We start from the raw sequence: 24,034 nt of genomic DNA, 5'->3' as shown, positions 1-24,034 counted from the left end.
TTAAAGTTTACTTATTTATTTTGAGAGACAGAGCATGAGTGGGGGAGGGGCAGAGAGAGAGAGAGAGAGCAGGAGAGAGAGAATCCCATGCAGGCTCCATACTCAGCATAGAGCCCAACATGGGGCTCAGTCTCATAACTCTGAGATCGTGACCTGAGCCGAAATCAAGGGTTGGACACTTAGCCCCCTGAGCCACTCAGGCGCCCTGAAGACTGTCTAGATTTAATAGTATTAAAGACATTGTCATTTACCTCAGGACACATAGCTAAAAAGTAAGGAAAATAGGTTTGAACCCAGGTCTGTGCTGTCACTAAGCATCCAGATGTGATCAAATTAATATCCTCTCGAAACTGTAATTTCCATCCCTTGAACTTAACTTCTGCTTCCATTTTTATGCTTTTCGAACTCTTCTCTCTTCTTGGAATCTCTTGCTAACTTTCTCTGCCTGTCCACCTTCCACCTGGTAACATCTACAGGCCGTAACTCTGGGGAAACCTTGGGGCCTGTAGGGGCCACTCCCTTGTGCTGTGAATGAAGAAGTTGAGGTCTGGAGAAGCAGAGGTGATCTGAGGTCACACGGCTTAAGATTGTCTCTGGCGTTTTTATTCCTTTCCTGCTGATTCTTCCATGGTACCCTTCCAGTCTTCTTGTACTCAGAAACTTGGGAGAAGGGGCAGACTGTAGAGCCAGAAAGTGGGCTCAAATTCTAATTCTGCCACCAAGGAGCTTTATAACCTTGGCCAGATTACTTAATATTTTTGTGCCTTGGTTTCTGCATCTGGTCAATGGGTATAATAATAGTATCTACCACATAGGGTTGCTATGAGGAGTACGTGAACTGTTACTTGGAAAGCACAGAGAAGACAGTCGAGCACATAGCAAGTATTCTAGAAGTGTCTGTTAGGTAAGAGAAGATGGGCACCGGCCATCCGGGTGCTGAGGGCTCTACTGGAGGACCCCGGGCTTGCAGAGCCGAGAGCGGGGTACCTGTCCAAAAGGTCCTTCCGAATGGCCGCCTCCTTCGTGAAGTCTTCCTGCTCTTGCCCACGCGAAACGTGTTGTTCCTCTCCCACCAGGTGCACTGTGCGAGTGTCTTCCAGAACCCGCGCCCTTCTGACTTCCTTTGCAGTTCCCTGCCACGTGTTTGATTCCCCTTATAGACTGCACACCTCTGGAGGGGCTGACACCCTCACCTTACTTGTGTCCACCTCGTAACCACAGTGCCCTGGGCTCGGGGCATAGCCAGCTGTTGGATGCGCTGGAACCGTTGGAAAGATACGCTTTCCACCAGAAAATTCCCCAAACCTCCTACCTGAGTCAGTGGACTTGTTTCTGTTGACATCGTTGTTTTATATCGTTAGGTTGGCTGCTCTTCAAAGAAAGATTAAGTTTTTTTTTTTTTTTTCTGATTTTCATTTCATATGTTGAATGTATAGATTCAGCATATGTATTGAATTGAAATACACATGTGGGTGTCCACACACACACGGGTGTGCACACACACACGCACACATCCCCAGGCAGACGATTCTCCTGTTTCCTATGGCCTTGGTATAAAGAATTCAGCTCGGAAGGCAGCAGGTGTACCTGGTGGAGTTTTGTGTTTATGTGGACACTGATCTCAGCGGCTAATGCGCCTGCTATTCTTGCTTAGCCATGATACAGGCCTGTCATTCAAGTATCAGGCTCCTCACAGGCGGGGACAAACTCTTGCATCAGATATAATAGGCCACATCCCTTGGCATCAGATTTGAATAATGGATTCTGCTTCTTAATATCTGTGTGACCTTGGTCAGATTGTTTCTTGAAATCTTGTTTTTGTCATCTGTCACATGAGGATAGTACATCCCTCATAAACTTGTCATGTAGAGAAAATGCTGTGTCTGGTGCCTGGCGTAGAGTAGGTACTTGGTTCGTGAAACTTGTTACCGCCCTAAAATTACACAGCAGTGAGAGATTTCTTTAGTCATGAGGTTAAAGGGCTTAAGGAGGCCCCTGCGGAGTAGTATGTGGAAAATCAATTTACTTATTATTCTCATTGTTCACATGGGAAAAACAATTACTGTTTTCTCTCTTTTTTTCCTTCATGTTTATTTATTTTTGAGAGAGAGGGAGAGAGACCACATGAATGGGGGAAGGTCAGAGAAAGGGAGACACAGAATCTGAAGCAGGTTCCAGGCTCTGAGCTGTCAGCACAGAGCCCAACGCGGGGCTCGAACTCACGAGCTCTGAGATCGTGACCTGAGCCAAAGTCGGATGCTTAACCGACTGAGCGCCCCAGGTGCCCCGACTGTTTTCTCGTTCGAAAGCAGCAGAAAGCTTAGTTCTGTGCACATCTGAAGCCTCTACTGGTCCGTGGCCACAGTGTGGAAAGTCACACCTGTGGACTGAGTGGAGGGCTTCCCTTGGCTTTGCTCCCACTGTGGAAAAGCAGTGCGTGTGAGAGGCTGCAGGGACACTGTGGGTGTGCAGGTGCCTGTGGTTGGTCAGGAGAAGCACAAGGTGGCATCACTCATGGAGCAGAAACACCTGACTCCATTTTCATTTCCGTTTTTCTCGTAAGAAAGACATTTTAGGGGAGAAAAATGATAATGTTAGGAGCGTCCTTCTTGCCAGTGGAGATCAGTGTTTGGACGTTGAGGGAAAACAGTGTGTTTCAGTGATTATATTCTGCGTGTCGTACATACTTAATTCTGTGAGGCTGAAAGTCCAGCAGAGAGTCTGATTCTCCAGGAGGGCCTTACCCACAGAAACAGTGTGGTCAGACCTCTCTGATCTTGCTGGAGCAGAGCGCTCTGGGGTGGCGTGTCTGTGGCAGCTCATGAGGTCTGGACGGTGGGCACCAGTCTCTGGCATGCTTCTTGCCCTGAGCTGGGCTTCTGGCCACAGCATTGCATCATCCCTGTGTGAACCAGGCGATTTGGTTGATGTCATTACAGTACAGGGAAGAGTGTATCTGAGAGAAGTTACTTCGTAGGCCCTGAAGTGCTAATAATAGTGAAATGAGATCAAGTTGTTTTGTACTTTTCAGAGTGCTCCATCATTTGATTGATTGTGTTGTGGTGGTAATAGGGCAAGCGCTGGGGAATGCGTGAAATTCCTCCCATGTAGCCTCCTGCGCGGCCTCTCCCTGTTGCGCTTCCAGATCTACTTGCGTTCGGTTGGTATCAGACCTGCTCGGCCCTGTAAGATCCTTCAGCTTTCGTCCTTTCCTCTGTTCAAGTCGACCAGCCATAATTCAGAACATACCGAGATCCTCAGTGACTGTTCAGTGCCCAACATTATGCTCTACGGGGTACATCTAGGGTACAGAGCTGTTTGCTGGTGGTAAGGGAATTGACTGATAGTTGCAAATAACAGTTCACAAAACGAGCCAGAAATGGAGCGTACAGGAGTTTGGAAGATTGCTGTCAGAGCCCCGAGGAAGGAGGCATTTCTTTTAGGAAGGAGAACTTGGGTCTCGTGCAGGAGGAGAGAGGACCCAGCGGTGTCTTCCTTGCAGTGGGAAGGCTCTCATACTGTCTTCTCTGCCACACGTGTTTTCTTCAGGTCACGACTGCTGTGAGACCGTGCGGGTGCAGCTGTGTGCTTCCAAGGACGGCCTTCCTGTGTTCGTGGTGGCCGAGCAAGACTTCCGGTTCGTCCAGGATGAGGCGTACGACGCAGCCCAGTTCCTGGCCGCCAGCGCCGGCAACCAGCAGGCCCTGAACTTCACCCGTTTCCTCGACCGGTCAGGACCCCCGTCTGGGGATGTGAATTCCCTTGATGAGAAGGTTGCCCTGGCATTCAGACACCTGAAGCTGCCAGCGGAGTGGAATGTGCTGGGGACAGATCAGACGTCTCATGGTAAGAACTTAACCACACCAAGAACACAGACACATTTGGGAAGACTGAGGGTCTTAATGGCGGCTGCTTCCCTACAGTCATTGCCCTCAAGCCTTCCACAGCAGCTGGATGCGTCCTGCAGTTGTGGCCTCGAGGGCATCTCTTCTCCATCCTTCAGCGGAGCCGGTAAACCTGTTCTTGCAGAGAAATGCCCTGAGCGGGCCGGAGCTTTACTGTGGCTGTTTTCAGTTCCCATTTACAGCAGGGGTGGCACGCGGGTGACCTTGCTGCGGGTCTGGGGTCCATGTGTGTTCTGCGTGGAGAAAGTGACCCATCCTTCGCAAGGACTGTAGCAGAATAACTTCTTGTCATCCTTTGGGTATTTAATTACTAAAGACAGGGTTTTCATTTATTATCTCCTGACGTTTTCTAGAAACTCTGTGGAGTTGGAGGAAAGAAAAGATGGGGGATTGGGTGGAGGCTAGGGGGGAGCACCAGAGCTGTCTGGGCTTCTTTATCTAGAGCAATTTACCTCTTAACTTCTTTTATCTACTGGCTCTCCGTAGAAGAGTTCATTGAAGGAAGGGCTCCACTTTTTAAAAAAGCTCTGATGTAGTAACTATGCACGTTCCTCTTACTCAGACGGGTTTCCCTGCAGAATCACCGTGTGGCGCATGGCATCTACCAGATGTCATGATTTTACGTACGTATTTATTTAAAAATTTTTTTAAACATTTACTTATTTTTGAAAGAGAGAGAGCATGCAATTTGGGGAGGGGCAGAGAGAGGGGGACAGAGGATCCAAAGCAGGCTCCAGGCCCTGAGCTGTCAGCACAAAGCCCAATGTGGGGCTCAGACTCAGGAACTGCGAGATCATGACCTGAGGTGAAATCAAGAGTCAGCTGCTTAGCTGACTGAGCCACCCGGGCGCCCCTATGTACATATTTAGATGAAACAGTATATGCTTGGGGTCCAATAAACATCACCCTCGTTCCCTCCTGAGTTCACATCAAGTTGGGAAGGTTTAGGAGTTCCGCAGCTAGAGATCACAGTGTGTGTGTGCTTTGCTACTCATCAAAGCTGTCTTGGATTACTGATCTGCCAGGAGGGTTTCCTTATCTTTCTACTTTCTCTCTGAAAGAGCTGGACAATCACAGGACTGCCCCTCAGTGGCCACCCAGCTCTGATTATCATATTATGTAGGGCGAGCAGACCAGAAGTCACCCTCCCTGCCAGTGAGCAGAGCCTGAGCCGTACCGCCCAGCGGGTTCTGGTTCAGGGGCCTGCCCAGTGCCTGCTCCCACACACTCGCCAGATACGTGTATTCTCCCTCCCTCTGGAGAGGTATTTGCCAGCTTCTGTTCTCTTCCGTCCTGTGACCAGCTGCAGCAGTGGTGTCCCTTATCGTCAGGGGCTTATTGTCCGCATATTGCCAGTGCAGGCCTGCCTCAGGAAGACAAAAAAGAAAACTCATGCACTCAAAAACCAAATCAAGGAAGAAAGCATTTATCCTTTGCTTTTGCTTTTTCTAATTGGTATATTGACCAAGGAGCCTCTGCACTGCTAAGATCTAAAGATCAGAATGTTTGCCATCATACGGAGCATGAGCACCTTTTCAGAAACCTCATCTTGAGGCCTCAACACTTCTAGCCCCAGCTGTTCTGTGTCTGTGTGGGAGTTCTGCTTGGCCATTTACAGATCAGTATCGGGACGGGATTGCATTAGTTATTTGTGGGGCTTAATGGTGTTTTTATCGTTTGGTTTTGTCTTATTTAAAGAAGTTACATGGGGCGCCTGGGTGGCGCAGTCGGTTAAGCGTCCGACTTCAGCCAGGTCACGATCTCGCAGTCCGTGAGTTCGAGCCCCGCGTCAGGCTCTGGGCTGATGGCTCAGAGCCTGGAGCCTGTTTCTGATTCTGTGTCTCCCTCTCTCTCTGCCCCTCCCCCGTTCATGCTCTGTCTCTCTCTGTCCCAAAAATAAATAAACGTTGAAAAAAAAAAATTAAAAAAAAAAAAAAAGAAGTTACAGGAATTGGAGAGTTTGTTCGTATTACCGTGATTTTTTAAAAAGAACTGTTAGAAAATGCAGTCTGAAACTTGAGGCCTGTCACTTCCCCTCTCTGGACCTTAGCTTCCTTGTCTTTGATAGGGAACTGGCCAGCTTTAATATTTTTGTGGACTTGCCATGTGCTTCTTCAGTTTCTGTTGCACAAAATTGCTTAACAGTGCTAGCAAAGGCTGAATCAAGTTTGAACACTTAGGGAAGTGCATTAAAACTGCAATAAGGTACCATTACACACCCCTTAGAAAGGATAAAATTAGGGGCGCCTGGGTGGCACAGTCGGTTAAGCGTCCGACTTCAGCCAGGTCACGATCTTGCGGTCCGGGAGTTCGAGCCCCGCGTCGGGCTCTGTGCTGATGGCTCAGAGCCTGGAGTCTGTTTCCGATTCTGTGTCTCCCTCTCTCTCTGCCCCTCCCCCGTTCATGCTCTGTCTCTCTCTCTCCCAAAAATAAACGTTGAAAAAAAAAAAAAGGATAAAATTAAAAATCCTGGCAAATTAAAAAGCTGGCAAGGGTTTAGAACATCTCATGTGTTGCTCGTGGGAATGCAAAATGATATAGCTGTCCTAGAAACTAGTTCGGCAGTTTCTTACAAAGTTCAATGTACATTTACTATATGACTCAGCAATTCCACATTTGGCTACTTACCCTTGAGAATGAAAACTTACATTTACTCAAAAAAGTCTTTGCACAGATATACCTATGGCAGCGTTATTTATAATCCCTCAAAACTTCAGACAACCCAGATTTCCCTCATTAGGTGAGTATATAAACCAATAGTGATACATCCATATAGTGGAACACTACTCAGCAACAAAAAGGGGGGTATAAAGTAAAAAAAAAAAATGGGGCAAATTGTTGGGGGATCAGATGCAACAACCTGAACATGTTTTGCTAAGTAAAACAAATCCATTTCCAAAGGTCGCTTATGGGGTGATTCTACTTTTAGGATATTCTGAAAAGGGCAAAATTACAGAGACAGAAAATAGATCAGTAGCTGCAGGGGCTAGGAGTGGGGATAGGTCTGACTGCAAACGAGTGTCATGAGGGAATTCTTTGGCTGTTGGAATGGTTTTATATCTTGGTGTGGTGGTAGTTATAAGAATCTACGCGTGTGTTCCAACTCAGAAAACCGTATGCCTCCCCCACCAAAAGTGAATTTTATTATACATAAATTACAAGTAATTCAAAGAACATAAGAAATTGAATAAGTTAGATACATACTTTGCAAGGTGAAATGCATGCAAGGAACTTGATAGACCTGCTTTTAAGTCAACAGCTGGGATCAGGAACCTGATTTCAAGTGCTGGATTCACATTCTGCAGCTGGAGTTCAATTCATTGTGGATTAGAATCTACAAATCCTGGGTGCTCTAAGGGCTGGGTAGCATGAGTTAAGAGGTACCTGCTTGCTGCTGAGGGACGGATGTAAAGGAACATTGTGCTCACGTGAATGAATCACAAAGGTACTTAAAAGAAGGTGCGAAGCCAGCTTGTCCCCTGGGAGAATAAGGTAAACAGGGCCCCTTGTTATGTAACAGGACTACTTGCTGTTGAAAGCCAGGATATTTACAGGTTGTTCAGCCTGATATTTGAACTAAGGGGTCTTGTAAGATCCCCTCCCACTCCTTGTTCAGACACAGTGCTTTTTAACTTTTTTCAGGTCAGTGACTCCTTTGAAAATAGCTTGGGTTTCTCCTCCGGAAGAAGAGCATTTAGATGTGTACCTGAAGCAGTTTACATGAGTTCGGGGCTTCTTGGTCTCCCTGCACAGCAGGCATGAGCATGGCGTGGAGAACTCTTGGCTGTAGACTTGATGCTGTGAAATGCGACGCGCACGGGCAGTGGACTCCCGTTAGTTAACATCCTGCTTCACTGCAAAAATTCACGCAAAATACTTCATCTCTGCCTCCCTGTTTCTTTACCTGTAACACGGAGGAAGACCTATGGGGAGAGCGTGTATTGGCTTGTAAGCGACTCATGTTGAATTTAGCATGACCAATACCTGGTCACCTTTTAGAGACAGAACATCGAGGGGCCCCGTGGGGCACAATAATGTGACCTATCAAAGGCCACCACAGGACAGCTCCAGAAAGAAAGGTTCTTTGAAGGAGAATGAGAATGAGACTTAATTTTGCTTTTGCTTCTTTTTTTTTTTTTTTGAATTTAATTTTGTTTTTATTTTACTTATTTTGAGAGAGAGTGAGAGAGAGTATGAACAGGGGAGGGGCAGAGAGAGAATCTGAAGCAGGCTCCGCGCACTCAGCGCAGTCAGACGCTTAACCAACCGAGCCGCCCAGGCACCCCAGCTTTTACTGATTTCTCAAGTTCATCTCCCTTTCAGGCATGAGCATAGGGGAGTTTCTCCATTTTAGTTCTCCCGTCCCTGGTTGCATACAGCAGCTTCCACACTGTACCTTTAGCCTTAGCTCTGCCTTAAACGCGAGTGACAAGGATGCGTTTAGGTGGAGGGGGAATGGTGGGGTTAGGAGATCTTCCGTCTGAGTTACCAAGTCTCAGTTCCTGTCTCGGCTCTTCAGTGCCTCGGTGGTTAATGGGCGTGGTGAATGGAGGTGGTTTTCACCCGGAGGACCCTCCCAGCCTGACCCCAGGCTGCACAGGGTGGGCTGCTGAAACTAGCTCTGAAGAATGGGAGGAGAACCACTCTGGGGAAAATCTTGGGGGAGATCTTCGTCCTCACTTAGTCACAGGATTGTATCACTAAATGAAAACATCTGATCGTCTTTGCGGGTGGGAATCTGGATGGAGAGAAGGATTAGGCAGGTTTTAAAAAAAGACTGCACGGGACCACCTGAGGGTTCTCCATTCTCTAGATCTGATGTTAGTCACCAGAACCTCAGCCTTCACTGTCCGGTGTCTCAGCTCCCACAGCCCTCTGAACAGCTTTATCATAGCTGCTAAAAGAGACAAGAAAAATTTTAAAAGACCACGAAGGGATTTTTTTTTTTCTTGGCAGAGGACTAACACCTGTTGACTCCAGGACAGGCGGTTCCTCGTGGCAGGACTTTTGGCTCCGGCAGTTTTGTTGCCTCTCAAACCTTGATTCAGTGACAAGGTTACAGTGTCGTTTTTGTAAAAGCGCGTCTCTCACACTGGCCTGCTGTGTCCTTCCCCGTGGAGTGTGGACTTCCAGTCCCTGCATCGTGCTGCAGTTTACTGAAGAGGCAGCACAGAACAGCAGAAAAGACTGGGGATTCGGGTTCTCATAGATACGGATTCAGAGGACTGTGAGCAGAGCCTTCAGGTGGATTGATGGGGAAGGAAAAATACAGTGCAGTCTTGGATCACTATATTGTTCTCCGAATCAGGAACATTTTGCTTTGTGGGAAAATCTGACCGTGTGAAAAAGTCGCACCGTGGCTGAACGCGTACTAGGCCCACCAGCTTTCTCTGCAGATCAGAGGAAATGGGTGTGGGAGGGGATTCCAGCAAATGTAAGTAGATAGCAAGAGGGACTGAAGACCTTTTCTACTACCTTCTCTGTGGGTACACGCTGGACCTCCAGAGGGATTTTTCCATCTGAGCATGGTTAAACGGGAAAGCCAGCCATCCGGCGTGTGGTGCATTAAGTGAATTAACAGCCTAAAGGAACCGGAGAAGCATCATGAATATCCAGATGGAAGTCTCCCGGAGTATAGTTTTCTTTAAGAAGCCAAAGAAAACTTTAGAAGAGAGTTCCCATTTGTTCTTTAAAAGCTCAAAGAGGGCAGACCTATTACGAAATTAGAGAAGGAAGCAGCACAGAGAAAATAAGTTGAGAGAGTATCTACTTCTGTGCCGGAAGCCCCTCGATCAGGGTTCCACCACAGAATCAGAACCGGTGGGAGAAGTGTCCAGTTAAGATTTATTGTAGGGCGTGGCTTACATGATTGTGGGGGCTCTGTTAAGCAAGCCCAAGATTCGTTAGGGCAGGAATAGAGGAGAAGATCTTGGACAAGCTCAAACCCACTGCGATGAGCCAAAGCTGTCATCCTCAGTGAATCAGGAAGGGGAGATCTGGAGCAGGATGGAACCCCACGAACACAGGCTGAGGCCGACCTCCGGGGGACACTTCAGCCCTGCTTTCAAAGCCTTCCAGCTGATTCAGTTAGACTGACCCAGATTATCCAGGATAATCTTCCTTATTAAATCAACTGATTAGGGGCTTTAATTACATCTGCAAAAAGCCATCACAGTGAGGGCAAAGATGGAAAAGGGAGTTGGTTGAAAAGACACAGGGACATCCAGAACCCCATAGCATAATTAAATTCAAATTGGGGACAAAGGACTCTGTTGACCTCAACAGGAAATGCAGTTAAGGATCTGAAAAGCAAAGTTGAGTAACTCTCAGAGCACAGAAGACAAGGACAAAGGATCATGAGAGGCAAAAAATACAGAATAGTACATGCTCTGGGGTTGAAGCTTAGACGAAAGGAATGAGAACAGTAACAAAAGATAAGTTGGGTAAAAATTTTTATCTATTGGAGGAAAACACGAAAAGTGATTTTGTAGACCACACCATTAGCTCGCTTGCGTGGTTGCTGGGTTTTTACAAAAAGAAGGTGGAGTAATGGAGAGGATAAGTGGTTCTTAGACTGGACAGAGGAATTTTCAAATCTTGCTGATTCTCTTGGGCAAGTTGTTAATCTGTCTTTGTCTGTAAACTGAGGATAACGAGACCTCATGGGGTTATCGTGAGGGTGAAAGGCATTCATACACAATGTACTTAGCCCAGAGCACGGCACCTTGTGTGTCCTGACCACGTGATACACCTCTTGTTGATTCCAGAAAGGGGCAACCTACAGGTACACGTGGCACCCGCTGCTTAGGACCTTAGGATGCGATCCGGGGAGCTGGAGCAGGTGCGTGGCTTTGTTGTTGGGACTTGGAGATACTGAGCTGCCTCAGCACATCAGGCATCAGAAAGGATGAGGGTGTAGTATCGCACAGCAAGGCCAGGTGAACCAGTCTCTAAAAAGTCACATAGTTCCTGGTCGATGCCTTATTAGCTCTTTGGTTTTGGCCAGGACAGCAGAGTGCTTGTGAACCGCTGTGAGGCACAAGTCAGGTGGTGATATTTGAGCTTCTGTGAAGGTTCTTTTTGCCCTTGTGTCTGGGCCTGCCACCTGCTCTGAGGTGTTGATTATCACCTGCACATGCAGGTTTCTTCTGCGTAATGAACTCTTTCCAGCCACGTGCCTCTGCTGAACACTCTATAAATTCTTGAATCAGTATGTGTAGTTCTGTAGGAAAAACGTAAAATATGAAAGATGGCTTTTGCATCTAAGAAAATTTACTTGGCAGTAGGGAGACTCGACTAATATGCATGGGACATTGGAAACCAGAGAGGTTCAGTGTAAAATCACAGGTTCAAAGACTGGTCATTCTTTTTTTTTTTTCAAATTTTTTTATTAAAAAATATTTTTTTAATGTTTACTTATTTTTGAGAGAGAGTAAGAGCAGGGGAGGGGCAGAGAGAGAGGGAGACACAGAATCTGGAGCAGGCTCCAGGCTCTGAGCTGTCAGCACAGAGCCCCACGTGGGGCTCAAACTCCCAAACCATGCGATTATGACCTGAGCCAAAGTCGGACGCTTAACCCAGGTGCCTCAAAGACAGTTCATTCTTAACTGCTCTTCACTTAAGGAGCATGGAGGTCTTCAGGGTCAGGAGAAAACACTGGGGTCCAAGGAGTCTGGGAATGCCTGTGGGGAAGTCAAGACCTGAGGGAGCCATGGAAAATGAGTAGAAGAGGGCAGGCACAACTCGTGTTCACCATTCACACCCCAGGGCCCGAGTGGTGCCCCCTGGAGGTGAGTGTCGCGCAGCCCATGGGGTGGCGGCCCTAGCTCTCCTCCCAGGCTGTGCACAGGAGACCTGAGGAGGAGAGAGTGTTGTGTTAGTGAACCCGGAATGTAACCTGAAGTCCAGAAGGAGAGAGCAGAGGAAGGGAAGGAAGCTAGCACTGAGGATTTCGTGTGGCCAGTCTGTGTCCCGCGTTCCTCCACCTCTGCCCTTTTGTTACGGCCACCCTGGGGGCCAGGTGAAGGCGGGGGTGCAGAGATGAAGCTGACACAGGTTACACGGATGTGTAACACATCCGATGTGTGACACAGTCACACAGATGGCACATGGCCATCTGCCATCTGGCAGAGGGCAGTTTGAACCCGGATTTGCTGGACTCCAGAGCCTTCCTCATCCTCCCACCTTCGACGTGACTCACTGTACCCGAGAGGAGCCTTTGCTTCAAGTGCAGGAAGCCCGAGCGCGTTTCTGAACTTGCTAGCACATTATCCGAGAATGAGTCTTTCTTATTATGCCTGGAGATGCATTTCTTTCTTTCATTAAACACAACAAAACAAAGCTGGCAGTGCCTGCAATTTGATTTGCCCTTAATGTGGGGAAATAAAAAGACCTGTGTGTACTTAACAAGCAGAACCTGTTTTTAGTGTTTAGCCAGCTCCCGTCTGGGTGTTTTTTCCTTTAAGTAACTGCACCTCCTGGTACACCCATCTAAGCCCCAACAGCTGTTCCCCCTCTTGGGTCCCCGTGTTGTGAGGCGGCACTTTCTCTCGTTTAAGGAAAGAAACCACGCGTGTTAAGTTACCCGTATAAATTGATTGCACGAACGTGTTCAGTCAGAACATAGAAATGGCCTGGTTCTCCTGGAGACTTTGCCTGTCACACTGTTTTCCGGCTTCATTCCGTCTTCCTTGAGAGCTGGTTGTACCCGGCCGCGATGACACCGTGTACGTTGTGGTTTGACTTTAGGATCCTAGGTCTTCGGAGGCTGTGGTGTTCACGCAACTCGTCTTTCTTTTCATTTGCTTTGTGTGTTCACGTTCTCCCCGCTGATTCTCATTTGCTCCCCCCATGCACAGACGGCGGCCCCCGGGAGACGTTGATGCATTTTGCCGTGCGGCTGGGCCTGCTGAGGTTGACGTGGTTCCTGCTGCAGAAGCCCGGTGGCCGAGGGGCCCTCAGCATCCACAACCAGGAAGGGGCGACACCTGTGAGCCTGGCCCTGGAGCGGGGCTATCACCAGCTGCACCAGCTTCTAACCGAGTAAGTTCTCCCCCCTTCCTTCCCCTCCGCACCAGCCCCGCCCCTCCGTGTACGGCAGGGCCGCCCACTTGGCATCTCCCCGCGACTCTGCCACGAATGAAACCCTCAGCTCCGGGCCTGGCCTTCTGCTGGAGGCTCTTCAGCTCGCTCCTGCTAACCGCCTCACTGCCTGAGAGAGAACAGACGTAAGTGGTCTCAGCGTTTTCTCTCCCTGCCTCCCTGCTTCTCGCCTCTTCGGTTTCACTGAAAACGCCGAGTGGGTCTCATCTGTGGGCTGGCATTCCGTTACCGTGTATGTAGTTGATCCCAGTTTAGTACAAGAAGAAAGTTGTTGTCTCCCATACGTTTCTTTCTGTTATGTCTTCAAGACTCGGAAGAGTTCATTAGAAACAAGTATTTTAATTGCATAAGTGCACGCAGAAAATATGCTGAACCACGGGGTTTTGGTTTGAATGTAATTTCTATGAGTAAAATCAAGAGCCGTGGTCTCTTCATCTGACGAGCAGGAAAAAGCAACTGAGTTGTCCTGGAAACATTGAGGAGGAAATCCTGCGTGTCTGCACGTTCCGTTGTTAGGCATTCTCTTTAGAGAGCCCTTTGAAGGAGGGTTGTTAGAACATTTGAAGAACTCTTTTTCTTGTATAAACAGAGACAGAAATGCATGACGGCAGCCACCCTTTCCCATTGGAAGCTGGTCTTGTTTAATACATCGCTTTTATCATTCTGTGGTCATCACCTCTTTTTGGCCACACAATCTGAACAAGAAGAAACCCCGTTGGGATTTATGTTCTTTGGTAATCGAGGCATCCTTGTAAGTTAAGTGGGTATTCCCAAGTTCTCTGATCCTGTGCTCATGTTAGGCTTACTGTAGTTGCTTTTATTTTTCATCATTTGTAGCTTTTTGGAGGGAGGAGGACTGGAAGGGTCAAGGAGAGATTTCAGAACGTAGTGTTACTTACTGTTACATCAACAGGTTTTCCGTTTGTTTTCCGTTTGTTTGTATGTTTGTTTACTTTACCTGCCCAGTCGGTAACTTTTCCAGTCAAGCCAGACAGAAGGTTCTTTTCAGATACTTCCTAATGGGTGCCTCAGATACCATGACCGTAGGAGGGGCGTCATCTCAAGTGAGCTCTGGATACCTGAGCTGCCCTAGGACCGGATTCCAGGGAGGGATCTGTTCCCGTTCCATCGTACTTCCCATCTGGCCAGTGATTAGATTGCTTCTGCTGTTTGCCTCACGGCCTCAGGAAGAGAAGCCTGGCTCCAGGAGTTGAAACAATGAACTCTGTATAACTGTAGTGGAGCCGGAATGCAGTTCCTCTAAATGTGGTGGTGTCGCTCCGAGGGCTTGTAGGGAAGCGGGGCTGGTTAGGGATGGCTGTCCAGATGGGGAAATAAAGTGATTGCAGCAGCTTTATTATACGCTGGGCTGGGCGAGGCTGTCACAAGACCTATTGCAGCAGGGCTTTAAGGAAACGGGAGTGTGTGTTCTGGGAGAAGATTTTTTGGCTTGCTTTATAGCACTAGCTCTGTTCCATGTGCAGAAGCCACTTACCTCCTTTTGAAGGGAAAGCCAACTGGGAAAGTTTTCAAATACAGGACCGCAGTAGGAGATTAAAATTAGCAATTAAAAAATGGCAAGGAGGTGATTTTTACTAAATCTCTGAATCTTACTTGACGTTAGTAGACTTTGCTAGAATTTCGACCCTAGAGTCAGGATGACTCATTGTTCATGGATGAGGAGGAAACTGAGATCTGGAGAGGCAGTGACTAGATCAGGGTGACAAGGTGGCTGGGCCAGAACTAGAAGCCAGATCTCCTAAGAAGCCATCCGACATCCCTGCCACTCCTAGGATTCTGAACAGGGGGCCCAAGAATAGGCTTCTCTAGGTCCACAGCCTTTGAAATTATAGGCAACATTTTGTGCACATGTGTTTCTGAGCGAGGAGTTTGTTTTGTGAGACTCAGGTTTGTGAAAAGCTACGAATTGTTCCACTGTATGGTAATACTTCACTAAAATTTTTAGACTTGGATGTTCCTACGCACCCCCCCCTGCCCCCCGCCTTTTTGAAGTTTATTTATTTATCTTGAGAGAGAGAGCGTGCGCATGTGTGTGTGCACACAAGTGGGAGAAAGGGAGAGAGAAAATCCCAAGCAGGCTCCACACTGTTAAGCACAGAGCCTGACACGGAGCTCGAATCCACATGTGAGATCATGACCCAAGCCAAAACCAAGAGGCAGATGCTTAATTTACTGAGCCACCCAGGTGCCCCAGCCCCTCCTCTTTTTAAATTAAATTTTTCCATAGAGACCTGTTTCTTTTTAGTCTCTATTTTCAGTTAATCTGAAATTGAGGGGCGCCTGGGTGGCTCAGTCAGTTAAGCATCTGACCTTGGCTCACATCATGATTTCACAGTTTGTGAGTTCGAGCCCCTCGTCAGGGCTTGCTGCTGTCAGCACAGAGCCCGCTTTGGCTCCTCTGTCCCCCTCTCTTTCTTTCTACCCCTCCCCCAGCTGTCACGTATGCGCTCTCTCTCTCAAAAAATTTAAAAATTTTTAAAAAATAATATGAAATCGAGGGAGGGGTACATACATTTTACACTTACAAAATAACTAGTTGCATGCCAGTCTTAACTGAAAATTCAAGTTTATTTAACTCTTTTTATATGTCTCCCACAATAAATTTTTTGTTTTCATTCCTTGCTGCTTACCCTGGTTTTTTTGGGGGGTGGTGGGGGTGGGTGGGTAGGAGGACATTGTGTCGATGAGGGTCCAAGTTCTTTTTGTGTTTATGTGTCCGAGGCTTATTTTGATAATCCATTTTGATAAACAGATTTACTTTTGTGTGAAAATCGATTCTGTTGTGCTTGGAAGTAGAGAGATTATCTAAATAAGACTCATGTCTGTAGAGAACTCTTGAAATTGATACTGAATCCGGCAGATAGTGGTGACTCTTGGGACATTTTTGGTAGTTTCCCTTTTCTATAACCCATCATTGTTAACTTTCACCAAGTTCAGTGACAGGGAAGGGAGAGGTTTGGTGGACTTACTGCTCTTTTATTTTCACTTATATTTTCATCTGACATGATGAATACGGGTGTGTTTTTGATCTGAAAGTTCGCTTTAAACAAAATGTTACCAGCCTTGCCTGAGAAGAACCCTCACCTCGGCCTGCCGTGGCTGTTAGGTCGACGCAAAGTTGTCTCCCCCATTTTGGGCAGAAGTTAGCTGAGCGCCCCACCCGAGGTGCCCTGATTCATGATGATGGGTAGAAGAGGGAGAGAAGCCAAGCATTGAGGCTCTTCGTGTAGCTAGAGCTGCGAGGTGACGGTGTCGGGTGGGTATTGCATTGGAGTCCTCCAGAAAGAGAATGGGAGGGCCGGGTGCTATCGGACACATCATACACAACACAGAAGCGTCTGGAGACCTGGATTGATCTCGGGGGAGGGAAAGGGCGGAGACCAGGAGGCGGCTCCAGGTGGTGGCCAAGCGTGCAGACTTTGGAGTCCAACCTGAGTTTGCATTTTGGCCCTGCCATTTGTAGCTGTGTTTCTTTGGGCGCAGTAAGGAACTTTCCTCTCTGAGCCTCAGTTTCTACATCCACTTAAAAAGAGACAAGGATAATAATTTCTATCTCTTGGAAGTAAAGCCAAGCGCCTGGCATATGCTGTGTGAGGAATCCGGGTTTGTCACACAGATTATGGTTACTGCTTGGAGCAAATACAGGGGCTGTGAATACTTTACTTTGGCTTTAAGAGAAGACAGTATGGTTTAGTGGAGTCGCTGAGGAACGAAGAGCTTAATTAAAAACGAAGCTTCCCCACTTAGTAGCCTGGGTGACTTGAAAGAAAGTGGTTAGTCACCTACCCGTGCTGAGTTTCTCATCCCTCAGATAATACCTATTGGTCTGTGTCACCAGCTTTGTGCAGATACTGTGTTAGACCCTGAGGTGCTCTGTGTGAAAGCTTTGTACACAGTCACATAATCAGTAAAGCGATAGCTGACTCATCAGTGAGACTCTGATTCCAGTCGATTGGTCTACCTACAGTATCTTTTTTTGCGATACTTATTGCAGTTCCCTGTGAATTGAAGTTAGCAGATAGGGGGGCAGAATTTGTATGGAGGCAGGCTGGCCTTGAACCCAGGGTCTGCCTCTGTGAAGCTGGATGATCTTGGGTGATCCGCTTACCCTCCTGAAGGGCCAGTGTGCGTTGCCGTGAGGAAGAAAGGAAGGAATGCATGAAGAGTTTGACACAGTGACTGAAAGAATACTATTGCCGTTTCCTTGGTTTTCCATTACTTCTAGACTCGTATCAGTTTTTCATAACATTAAGAAGTTTCTGTCAAAGTCTGGAAGGTAATTTCGGGCATCATTTGGTTGTTCCTGCTTGATTAGATTTGAAGTTATTCTCTAGTGTAATAGATAGCACTTGTTTTAAAAACAAAAAAAAATTAGTTTGGTGTTCTGCCCGATGCTGTGATGTGATGGGTGACAGAACAGGGAGCCCCAGGTGGACGCGGGATCGTTTCCATTGTTGCCACCCTTCCAGGAAGATGACTCCTGTGGAGAATTTAAACTCTGGAGCATTGACATGAAAGTGTTGAAATACTTCATTTGCCCTGAGAGCGAGCTTCAGAGTTTCAAACTGTTGTGTTCTGTGTCAGTTTAACAAATCTCTTTATTGACTGCCTGCAGTGTGCTAGAAGGCATGGTTGGTACATTATGGCTGATATTTCACTTCCACCTTATGAAAACCTTCTGAAATAGGCCTTATTTGTGTTGTATGGACGAAATACAAAGGCTCAGAGAAGGACAGTAACTAACCCAAGGCTTTCTAGAAGGTGGTGGAGCTCCTTCACACACACGTGTGCAATTCCAAGGCCCATCATCTTCTCTCTACAAAATTTTGACGGGAGGAAAGAGACTCAGGAAGAGGCCACAGGGATATGGGATGATTAACACTTAATGAGGAGAGGGTTATAAGCTTTCTGTTCAGTCCTGACCTCTGCTTTCCACTTCTGTTACCCATTACGTGGTGTTAAAAGTCTTGTGGACACCCCAGCTGTCTTTTTACATTGGTTCTCACGGGACCCTAATGAGTGGATAGGCTAGGTGTTATTACCCCGATTTTATAACTAAGGAAACTGAGGCCATAGAGGTGAAGTGAGTTGCCCAAAGTCACAAGGCTACAGAGTTTCAGAACCAGGCTCAAGCTCAAAATCCAAGGACCTGTCTAGGTAGAGATGACACTCGTGTGTTTGCAGAGTGTAGACCCACCCTGGCCAACACTGGGCACTAGGCTGTGGTTTGTTACTGTAGGGCGATATCGGCCCCTCTCAGAGAGTTCGGGTCTGTAGATTCTCACGTCCTCTCTTGGCACATTTACACTTGAAACCTGGGTTCAGGGTCAACTGGTAGAGTAAGTACTCAAGCGTAGACATTGCACAATGGAACTCAGTGCTGTTGATGTTGAGCAAGATGTTCTGTTAACATAGCGATTGCCTTTTTAGGGTCCTCTTTGAGTACTTGGCAAGTGGGTCCTCCATAGCCCACCTGGCACAAACCAAGTTTGGAGCCTTTGCTTTTGCTTAGGAGGGGAAGGAGCGAAACAAGCATACAAACTTACCTTCGAAATAGTAGCCAGAGAGGAGGAGGGTTTTTGTTTTTGTTTTGTTTTGTTTTGTTTTGTTTTGAACTTTACATTTCTCTGGCTCAAGTCCCATCCACCTGTCCATCCTTAGATTTGTCCGTCCATCCACCCATCCTCCTTTTTCACTGTGTGATCTGGGTCTCTGTGTCCTGGTGAAGAAGGCTGTAGAACTGAGAGGAATCTGGGAGGAGGGGAGGGCGCACGCGTTAACGAGTACCTGCTATGTTAGTGCTTCAGTGTGTCCTCATTTAGAACCTTTCCGCTGAGGTCTGAGGTGCAGGTTCATACAGCTGGTGTTCTTCCGCAGGTGGGAAAACACACAGGCCAGCTAGCTTGCCCAAGGCCATCTAGTCAGTCAGTGGTTGTTGTGCACAAGCCTGTCCTTGGGATGTGTTTACACTTTATTGATAGAATTTTGAGCGGAAGCATGTTTCATAATATTGTCAGTCTTTTAACCAACCTAATTTGATTACGATGATTCACCAGTCTGGTGTTCAATGACTTTTTTTCTTGGTAAATTTTCAATTGGAACATTTTAAGAATTTTGACATTACCTAGTTTTTTTTTTGTTTTTTTTTTTTCTGTTAAAGCCATTCAAATAGTAATCTCAGGATTGTTGCCCTGTGCAGCAGCATGCTAGAAAATTGCAAAATGCACTTGTTCTTTTTTTTTTTTTGAAGTTCATTTATTTAGAGAGATTGTACATGTGCATGAGCGGGGGAGGGGCAGAGAGCGAGAGAGGGGGGGTTGCAGAGAGGGAGGAGAGAGAATCCCAAGCAGGCTTCACACTGTCCTGTGTCCCATTGGACTCTGTGGAGCCCAATGTGGGGCTTGAGCTCAGGAACTTTGACATCATGACCTGAGCCCAAATCAGGAGTTGGACGCTTAACTGACTGAGCCACCCAGGCGCCCTGCGAAGTGCACTTTCTGAGCATTATGTATTTATAAAACAATAGCCCCAGCTGCCGTTTATTGTATTTGTGCTAGGCACTTTGCATAAATGTTTGTATATCTTATTCTCTCTCCAGCCCTTTGGGGGCGGGCATAGTCTCCTCACTTCAGAAAGGAATTGCCACAGCCGCTAAGTAATGGACCAGGAATTGGTTACAAACCACACTTGAACTTTTACACTGCCTTGGACTTCCTAAGAAGATGGATTGGTGTTGCAAGTTGGTTGGAATAGCAGAGCTGTCCCACATGTCTTGGGTTTTCTTCCATGCACTTCTTGCTGTGTGTGTGTGCGAATGGGCCCAGGTTGTGTGTGTTTCTGATGCCACGTGACCTCAGGCCTAAGAGCCTCTCTTCAGAGGCCTGTGGAGTAGTCAGTCACATCACTTGACGCCTGGTAGCAGATTCTCTGTGGCAACAGCACGTGATTTGGAAAACATTTCTGACTTTACAGTGAGCCTGGAGTGTGGGACTTGATGGGCGTATGTGAGACAAGGAAGGCTAGGTTGGCACCCTCCACCCTCTAGAAAACAGACCTTTTGTAACCATTACACATTATTTTTACTTGGTCGGTTTTGGAGCTTCCTTAAGGGCATGCCTAAAGAAAGAATGACTTGAAAATGTTACCTGCATGTATTATTAACAGAAATAAAAATTATTCTTAAGGAAAAACACTAAGCGTGTAGAATAAACCTTTTGGCCAAAGTCAGTATTTGGCCAAAGCTGAATATCTATGCCTGTGAATGAAGTTCTGTGAAACGAGTTAAGCATGATACGGTATAAAATACAACGTATTCTGTCCATTTTCTAACATTGAATAGTTAGTTCTGTTTTACAAGTTTGAGTTTACAGTGGAAGAACAGTAATTCTCTCTCTCAGCATTAGCAACTGCTAGATTGCTCTTGATTCATTGAATACCCACTTTGGGGTGCCTGGGTGGGGCTCAGTCAGGTAAGCGTCTGACTTCAGCTCAGGTCATGATCTCACTAGGCTAGTGAGTTCAAGCCCCGTGTCGGGCTCTGTGCTGATAGGTCAGAGCCTGGAGCCTGCTTTGGATTCTGTGTCTCCCTCTGTCTCTGCCCCTCCCCTGCTGGCGCGCATGCTCGCTCGCTCGCGCTCTCTCTCTCTCAAAAATAAATAAGTGTTAAACAAAAATTACTTTCTACCAGTGCATCAATAATATCTCTAACTAGTTGGGCTATAGAAAATTGTAATTCAGGAAAGGTTTCCAGGAACAGGTTTTCTAGAAGGAATTCTATACTTGGGTTCTTGGTTTTACGAACCTGACAAATGCTTCAGCTGCTGAAATTGGTTACCATTGTCAAACCATCATTTGACAAAGTTTTGTTCAAATGTTTAGTGTCCCTAGACACTTAAAACTAGAAGGAGCTGCACTGAAGTATTCTTATTTAAAATCTGTTGTTCATGTGGTGCCTGGGTGGCTCAGTCAGTTAAGGGTCCTACTTCCTCTCCGGTTATAATCTCACGGTTTGTGGGTTCGAGCCCCGTGTCAGGCTCTGTGCTGACAGCTTGGAGTCTGGAGCTTGCTTGGAATTCTGTGTCTCCTTCTCTCTCTGTCCCTCCCCCGCTCACACTCTCTCTCAAAAAAATAAACGAACATTAAAAAATTTTAAAAAATCTGTTGTTTTGACATTTGATTAGTGAAAACAAAATGTGTTTGTGGTACCTCATTCTTTCCACATTTCTGCACATACTTCTATCTGAATTCAGGACGACACATCTTAGCTGCAATACATGAATTTGGCCATTTGTCCATCTTGTAAAATCTGAAGGTGGCCTTCAGAGTCTTGGTAAAATTTGGAGTATTGTTCTCCTGCTTTTAATTCTTTTCTAATAAGACGTGAATAATTTACAAATCGAATTTCTCCTTGAAAGAAATGTGGCCTGAATGGAATAAGATACGTGCAGGTTTCAAGTTATTCTGTGCAGTGTTTACTTAATGTGAAAAGATCATTAACAAAAAGTTAATCAAAATTTTTATATAATTTGATATCTATAATTCTTCTGTCATTTAAAATTTCATTTTTTTTTTTTTAGAGAGGGAGAAGGGCGCACGCAAGCAGGGGAGAGGGGCATGGGGTGGGAGTGGGGAGAGAATTGTAAGCAGGCTCCATGATGAGGGTGGAGCCCAACATGGGACTCGATCTCATGACCCTGGGTCATGACCTGAGCTGAAACCAAGAGTTGGACACTCAGCTGACTGAGCCACTCAGGCACTGCTATCATTGATGTTTTAATGAACATTTGTTGTCTCTAGAAAGGTAAAATGTTCTTCCTGAAGGTACCTAGCCAGTGCATATTCTTAATGGTCATATTAACCGTCTACTTACTTCTCTTCTAATTTAACCGTTTGAAAACTCTTGTTTTTGCACACAGCATTACATGCTTTCACACTTACTAAGTGTAGCATTTTACTCTTTTTTTTTTTTAACGTTTTATTTATTTTTGAGACAGAGAGCATGAACGGGGGAGGGGCAGAGAGAGAGGGAGACACAGAATCGGAAGCAGGCTCCAGGCTCTGAGCCATCAGCCCAGAGACCGACTCGGGGCTCGAGCTCACGGACCGCGAGATCGTGACCTGAGCCGAAGTCGGACGCTTAACCGACTGAGCCACCCAGGCACCCCAACATTTTACTCTTAAGAAGTACACATTTCTGCTTTGACTGGCCAGTAGAATTTATGCATAAAAAGCATATAAGGAGATTTGCACTTTGAACTATGCAGAAAATGCTCATGCAAGTACTCCTTATTTTAACAGCATTCCTTGTGTTGGTGCTGTTGCTTCGCTAGTATGATGGTGACCTCTGTAGTCACGCGATCATCGAGCACATACCTGTTCGGTTGGCATCCAATTAGCCTTCACGATGGCATAGCCGAACGTGGGTGCATCCCGATTGCTTATCGCCTAGGAGCCTTGGTTTCCTCATCTGTACAATGGGAAACGATACCTCCTAGGACTCGTGAGGATAAAATGAGAATGTGCTTGTGAAGTTCATAGAAACTCAGGATGTCCCTCTGTTGGGAGAGCTAGGAAAAAAGATTTGCTGGAACTAAGACGACCACTCAGCTTTATATAAATAGGACCTCTCTGCAGCACCATCCAGTCTCTGACATATTTTTTTCCTGGCCAGCCTCCCCCACAACAGTAACACTCCCTTGGTACCACCAGGAAGAAGAGCGCCATCTTCCTCTTGGATTTTTGGGAGTAAGTAGTGGTAGGGTGACGTAGGTGTAGTTTTAGTTGTCTGATAGCCCACAAGAAGGGCTCTGTGCCTTTTATTTATTTTCTAATATACACCTAAAAAAACTGCCTTCTTTTTTGTTCCTTGGAAATACACCAGCCCTATAGTATCTGATGTACTCACCATGTATTGGGCGCTTTGGGAGAGCCAGACACTGTGCTAACACTTTATATAGTCATGTGTGTATTTCATCTCGGCAAACCCAGTATTCCCACTTTTGCAGACGAGGACATTGAGCCACAGAGAAATTTCTGCAACTGACCCAAGATCATACAGGTGGCAGTGTCAGAGCAAAGGATCGAAGCAAGTCCGTCTGGTTCCTGCATGTTCCAACCATTACCTTAGAAAAGTGTTACTTTTAGTTATCTGACAGCACAGAATTGATGAAAAATTGCTGATACACTATCGTTACCCAGATAATGTGCCCTCTCTCCTCTGCATCATTCCCATATGAGTTCAGGGCAGGGTTGCAGTACAACATCAAAAAAAAAAAAAAAAAAAAAAAAGAGGAAGGAGGGAAAAGCCGAGTATCGTGTGCATGGATGCATAACTAGTCTGGCAGTGAGGTCCTCACCAGCACCTAAGATAAGTCGCCTCTTGTGCATCGGGATCCCCCCTCCACTCCCCTCTCCCTTTGTGACATTTCGCCTCTCCCGCTGCACGTTAGCGCAGCTGGGGTCGATTTTGTAGGAGTCCGTGGGGTTGGCACTGTGAGGGCGAGGTGGCTTCATGGCAGGTGTTGCAGTAGCTCTGAAACAAGGAACTGGACTCCGCAGTTCCTGTCAGAAGTAGACTCAGCAGAACACACTGCTGGGAGGGCTGCTCTGCCCTGCCCTGCCCTGCCCTGCCCTGCCCTGCCCTGCCTTGCCAGCTGCAGTGCGGAGCCGGGGCCCAGGTAGCATGGGCCTGCGATATTCGTGGTGCCTGGGCAGCCGTCCGTGAGTATCCGCTTCCACACTGCGGCATCGTTGGTCTTCAGTGTGGATTCTCTGACATTTGATCTGGCTCTCGCTGATCTCAAGAAGACGCCTCTTTGAACTTCCCCCCTTGAATGACTAGCGTTGTTAGTACCGGGAAAATGGTTTTTGCCTGCGCTTGGTTTCGACAGGATTTTACATGTATGTTAGCATCAACCCCGACCTTGTGCTTGGGCCGCATCATGCTGGACCAGGTGAGGGGGCAGAGGCTGGCTGGCTGTGGTTGATCGGTGCGTAGCGGCGGGAAT

At 46.9% G+C, this 24,034-nt stretch overlaps 1 protein-coding gene across 12 annotated transcripts in view; it reads left to right on the top strand.

Moving 5' to 3' along the window:
- The window catches only part of AKAP13 (A-kinase anchoring protein 13), a 334,406-nt gene that overhangs the window by 135,656 nt on the left and 174,716 nt on the right, over positions 1 to 24,034 (top strand). For 11 of the 12 annotated variants that reach the window (XM_045058848.1, XM_045058850.1, XM_045058847.1 and 8 more), the window contains 2 exons: positions 3,550 to 3,846; positions 12,764 to 12,947. In XM_045058848.1, coding sequence (XP_044914783.1) covers positions 3,550 to 3,846; positions 12,764 to 12,947 — 481 coding nt within the window. Of the gene's footprint in view, positions 1 to 3,549; positions 3,847 to 11,505; positions 12,632 to 12,763; positions 12,948 to 24,034 lie in introns of those variants that run through there. The other variant, XM_045058853.1, reaches the window with a different exon arrangement.

Source organism: Felis catus, chromosome B3, assembly GCF_018350175.1.
Source record: "Felis catus isolate Fca126 chromosome B3, F.catus_Fca126_mat1.0, whole genome shotgun sequence".
Classification (NCBI taxonomy): Eukaryota; Metazoa; Chordata; class Mammalia; order Carnivora; family Felidae; genus Felis; species Felis catus.
This window is presented reverse-complemented; position numbering and strand designations above follow the sequence as displayed.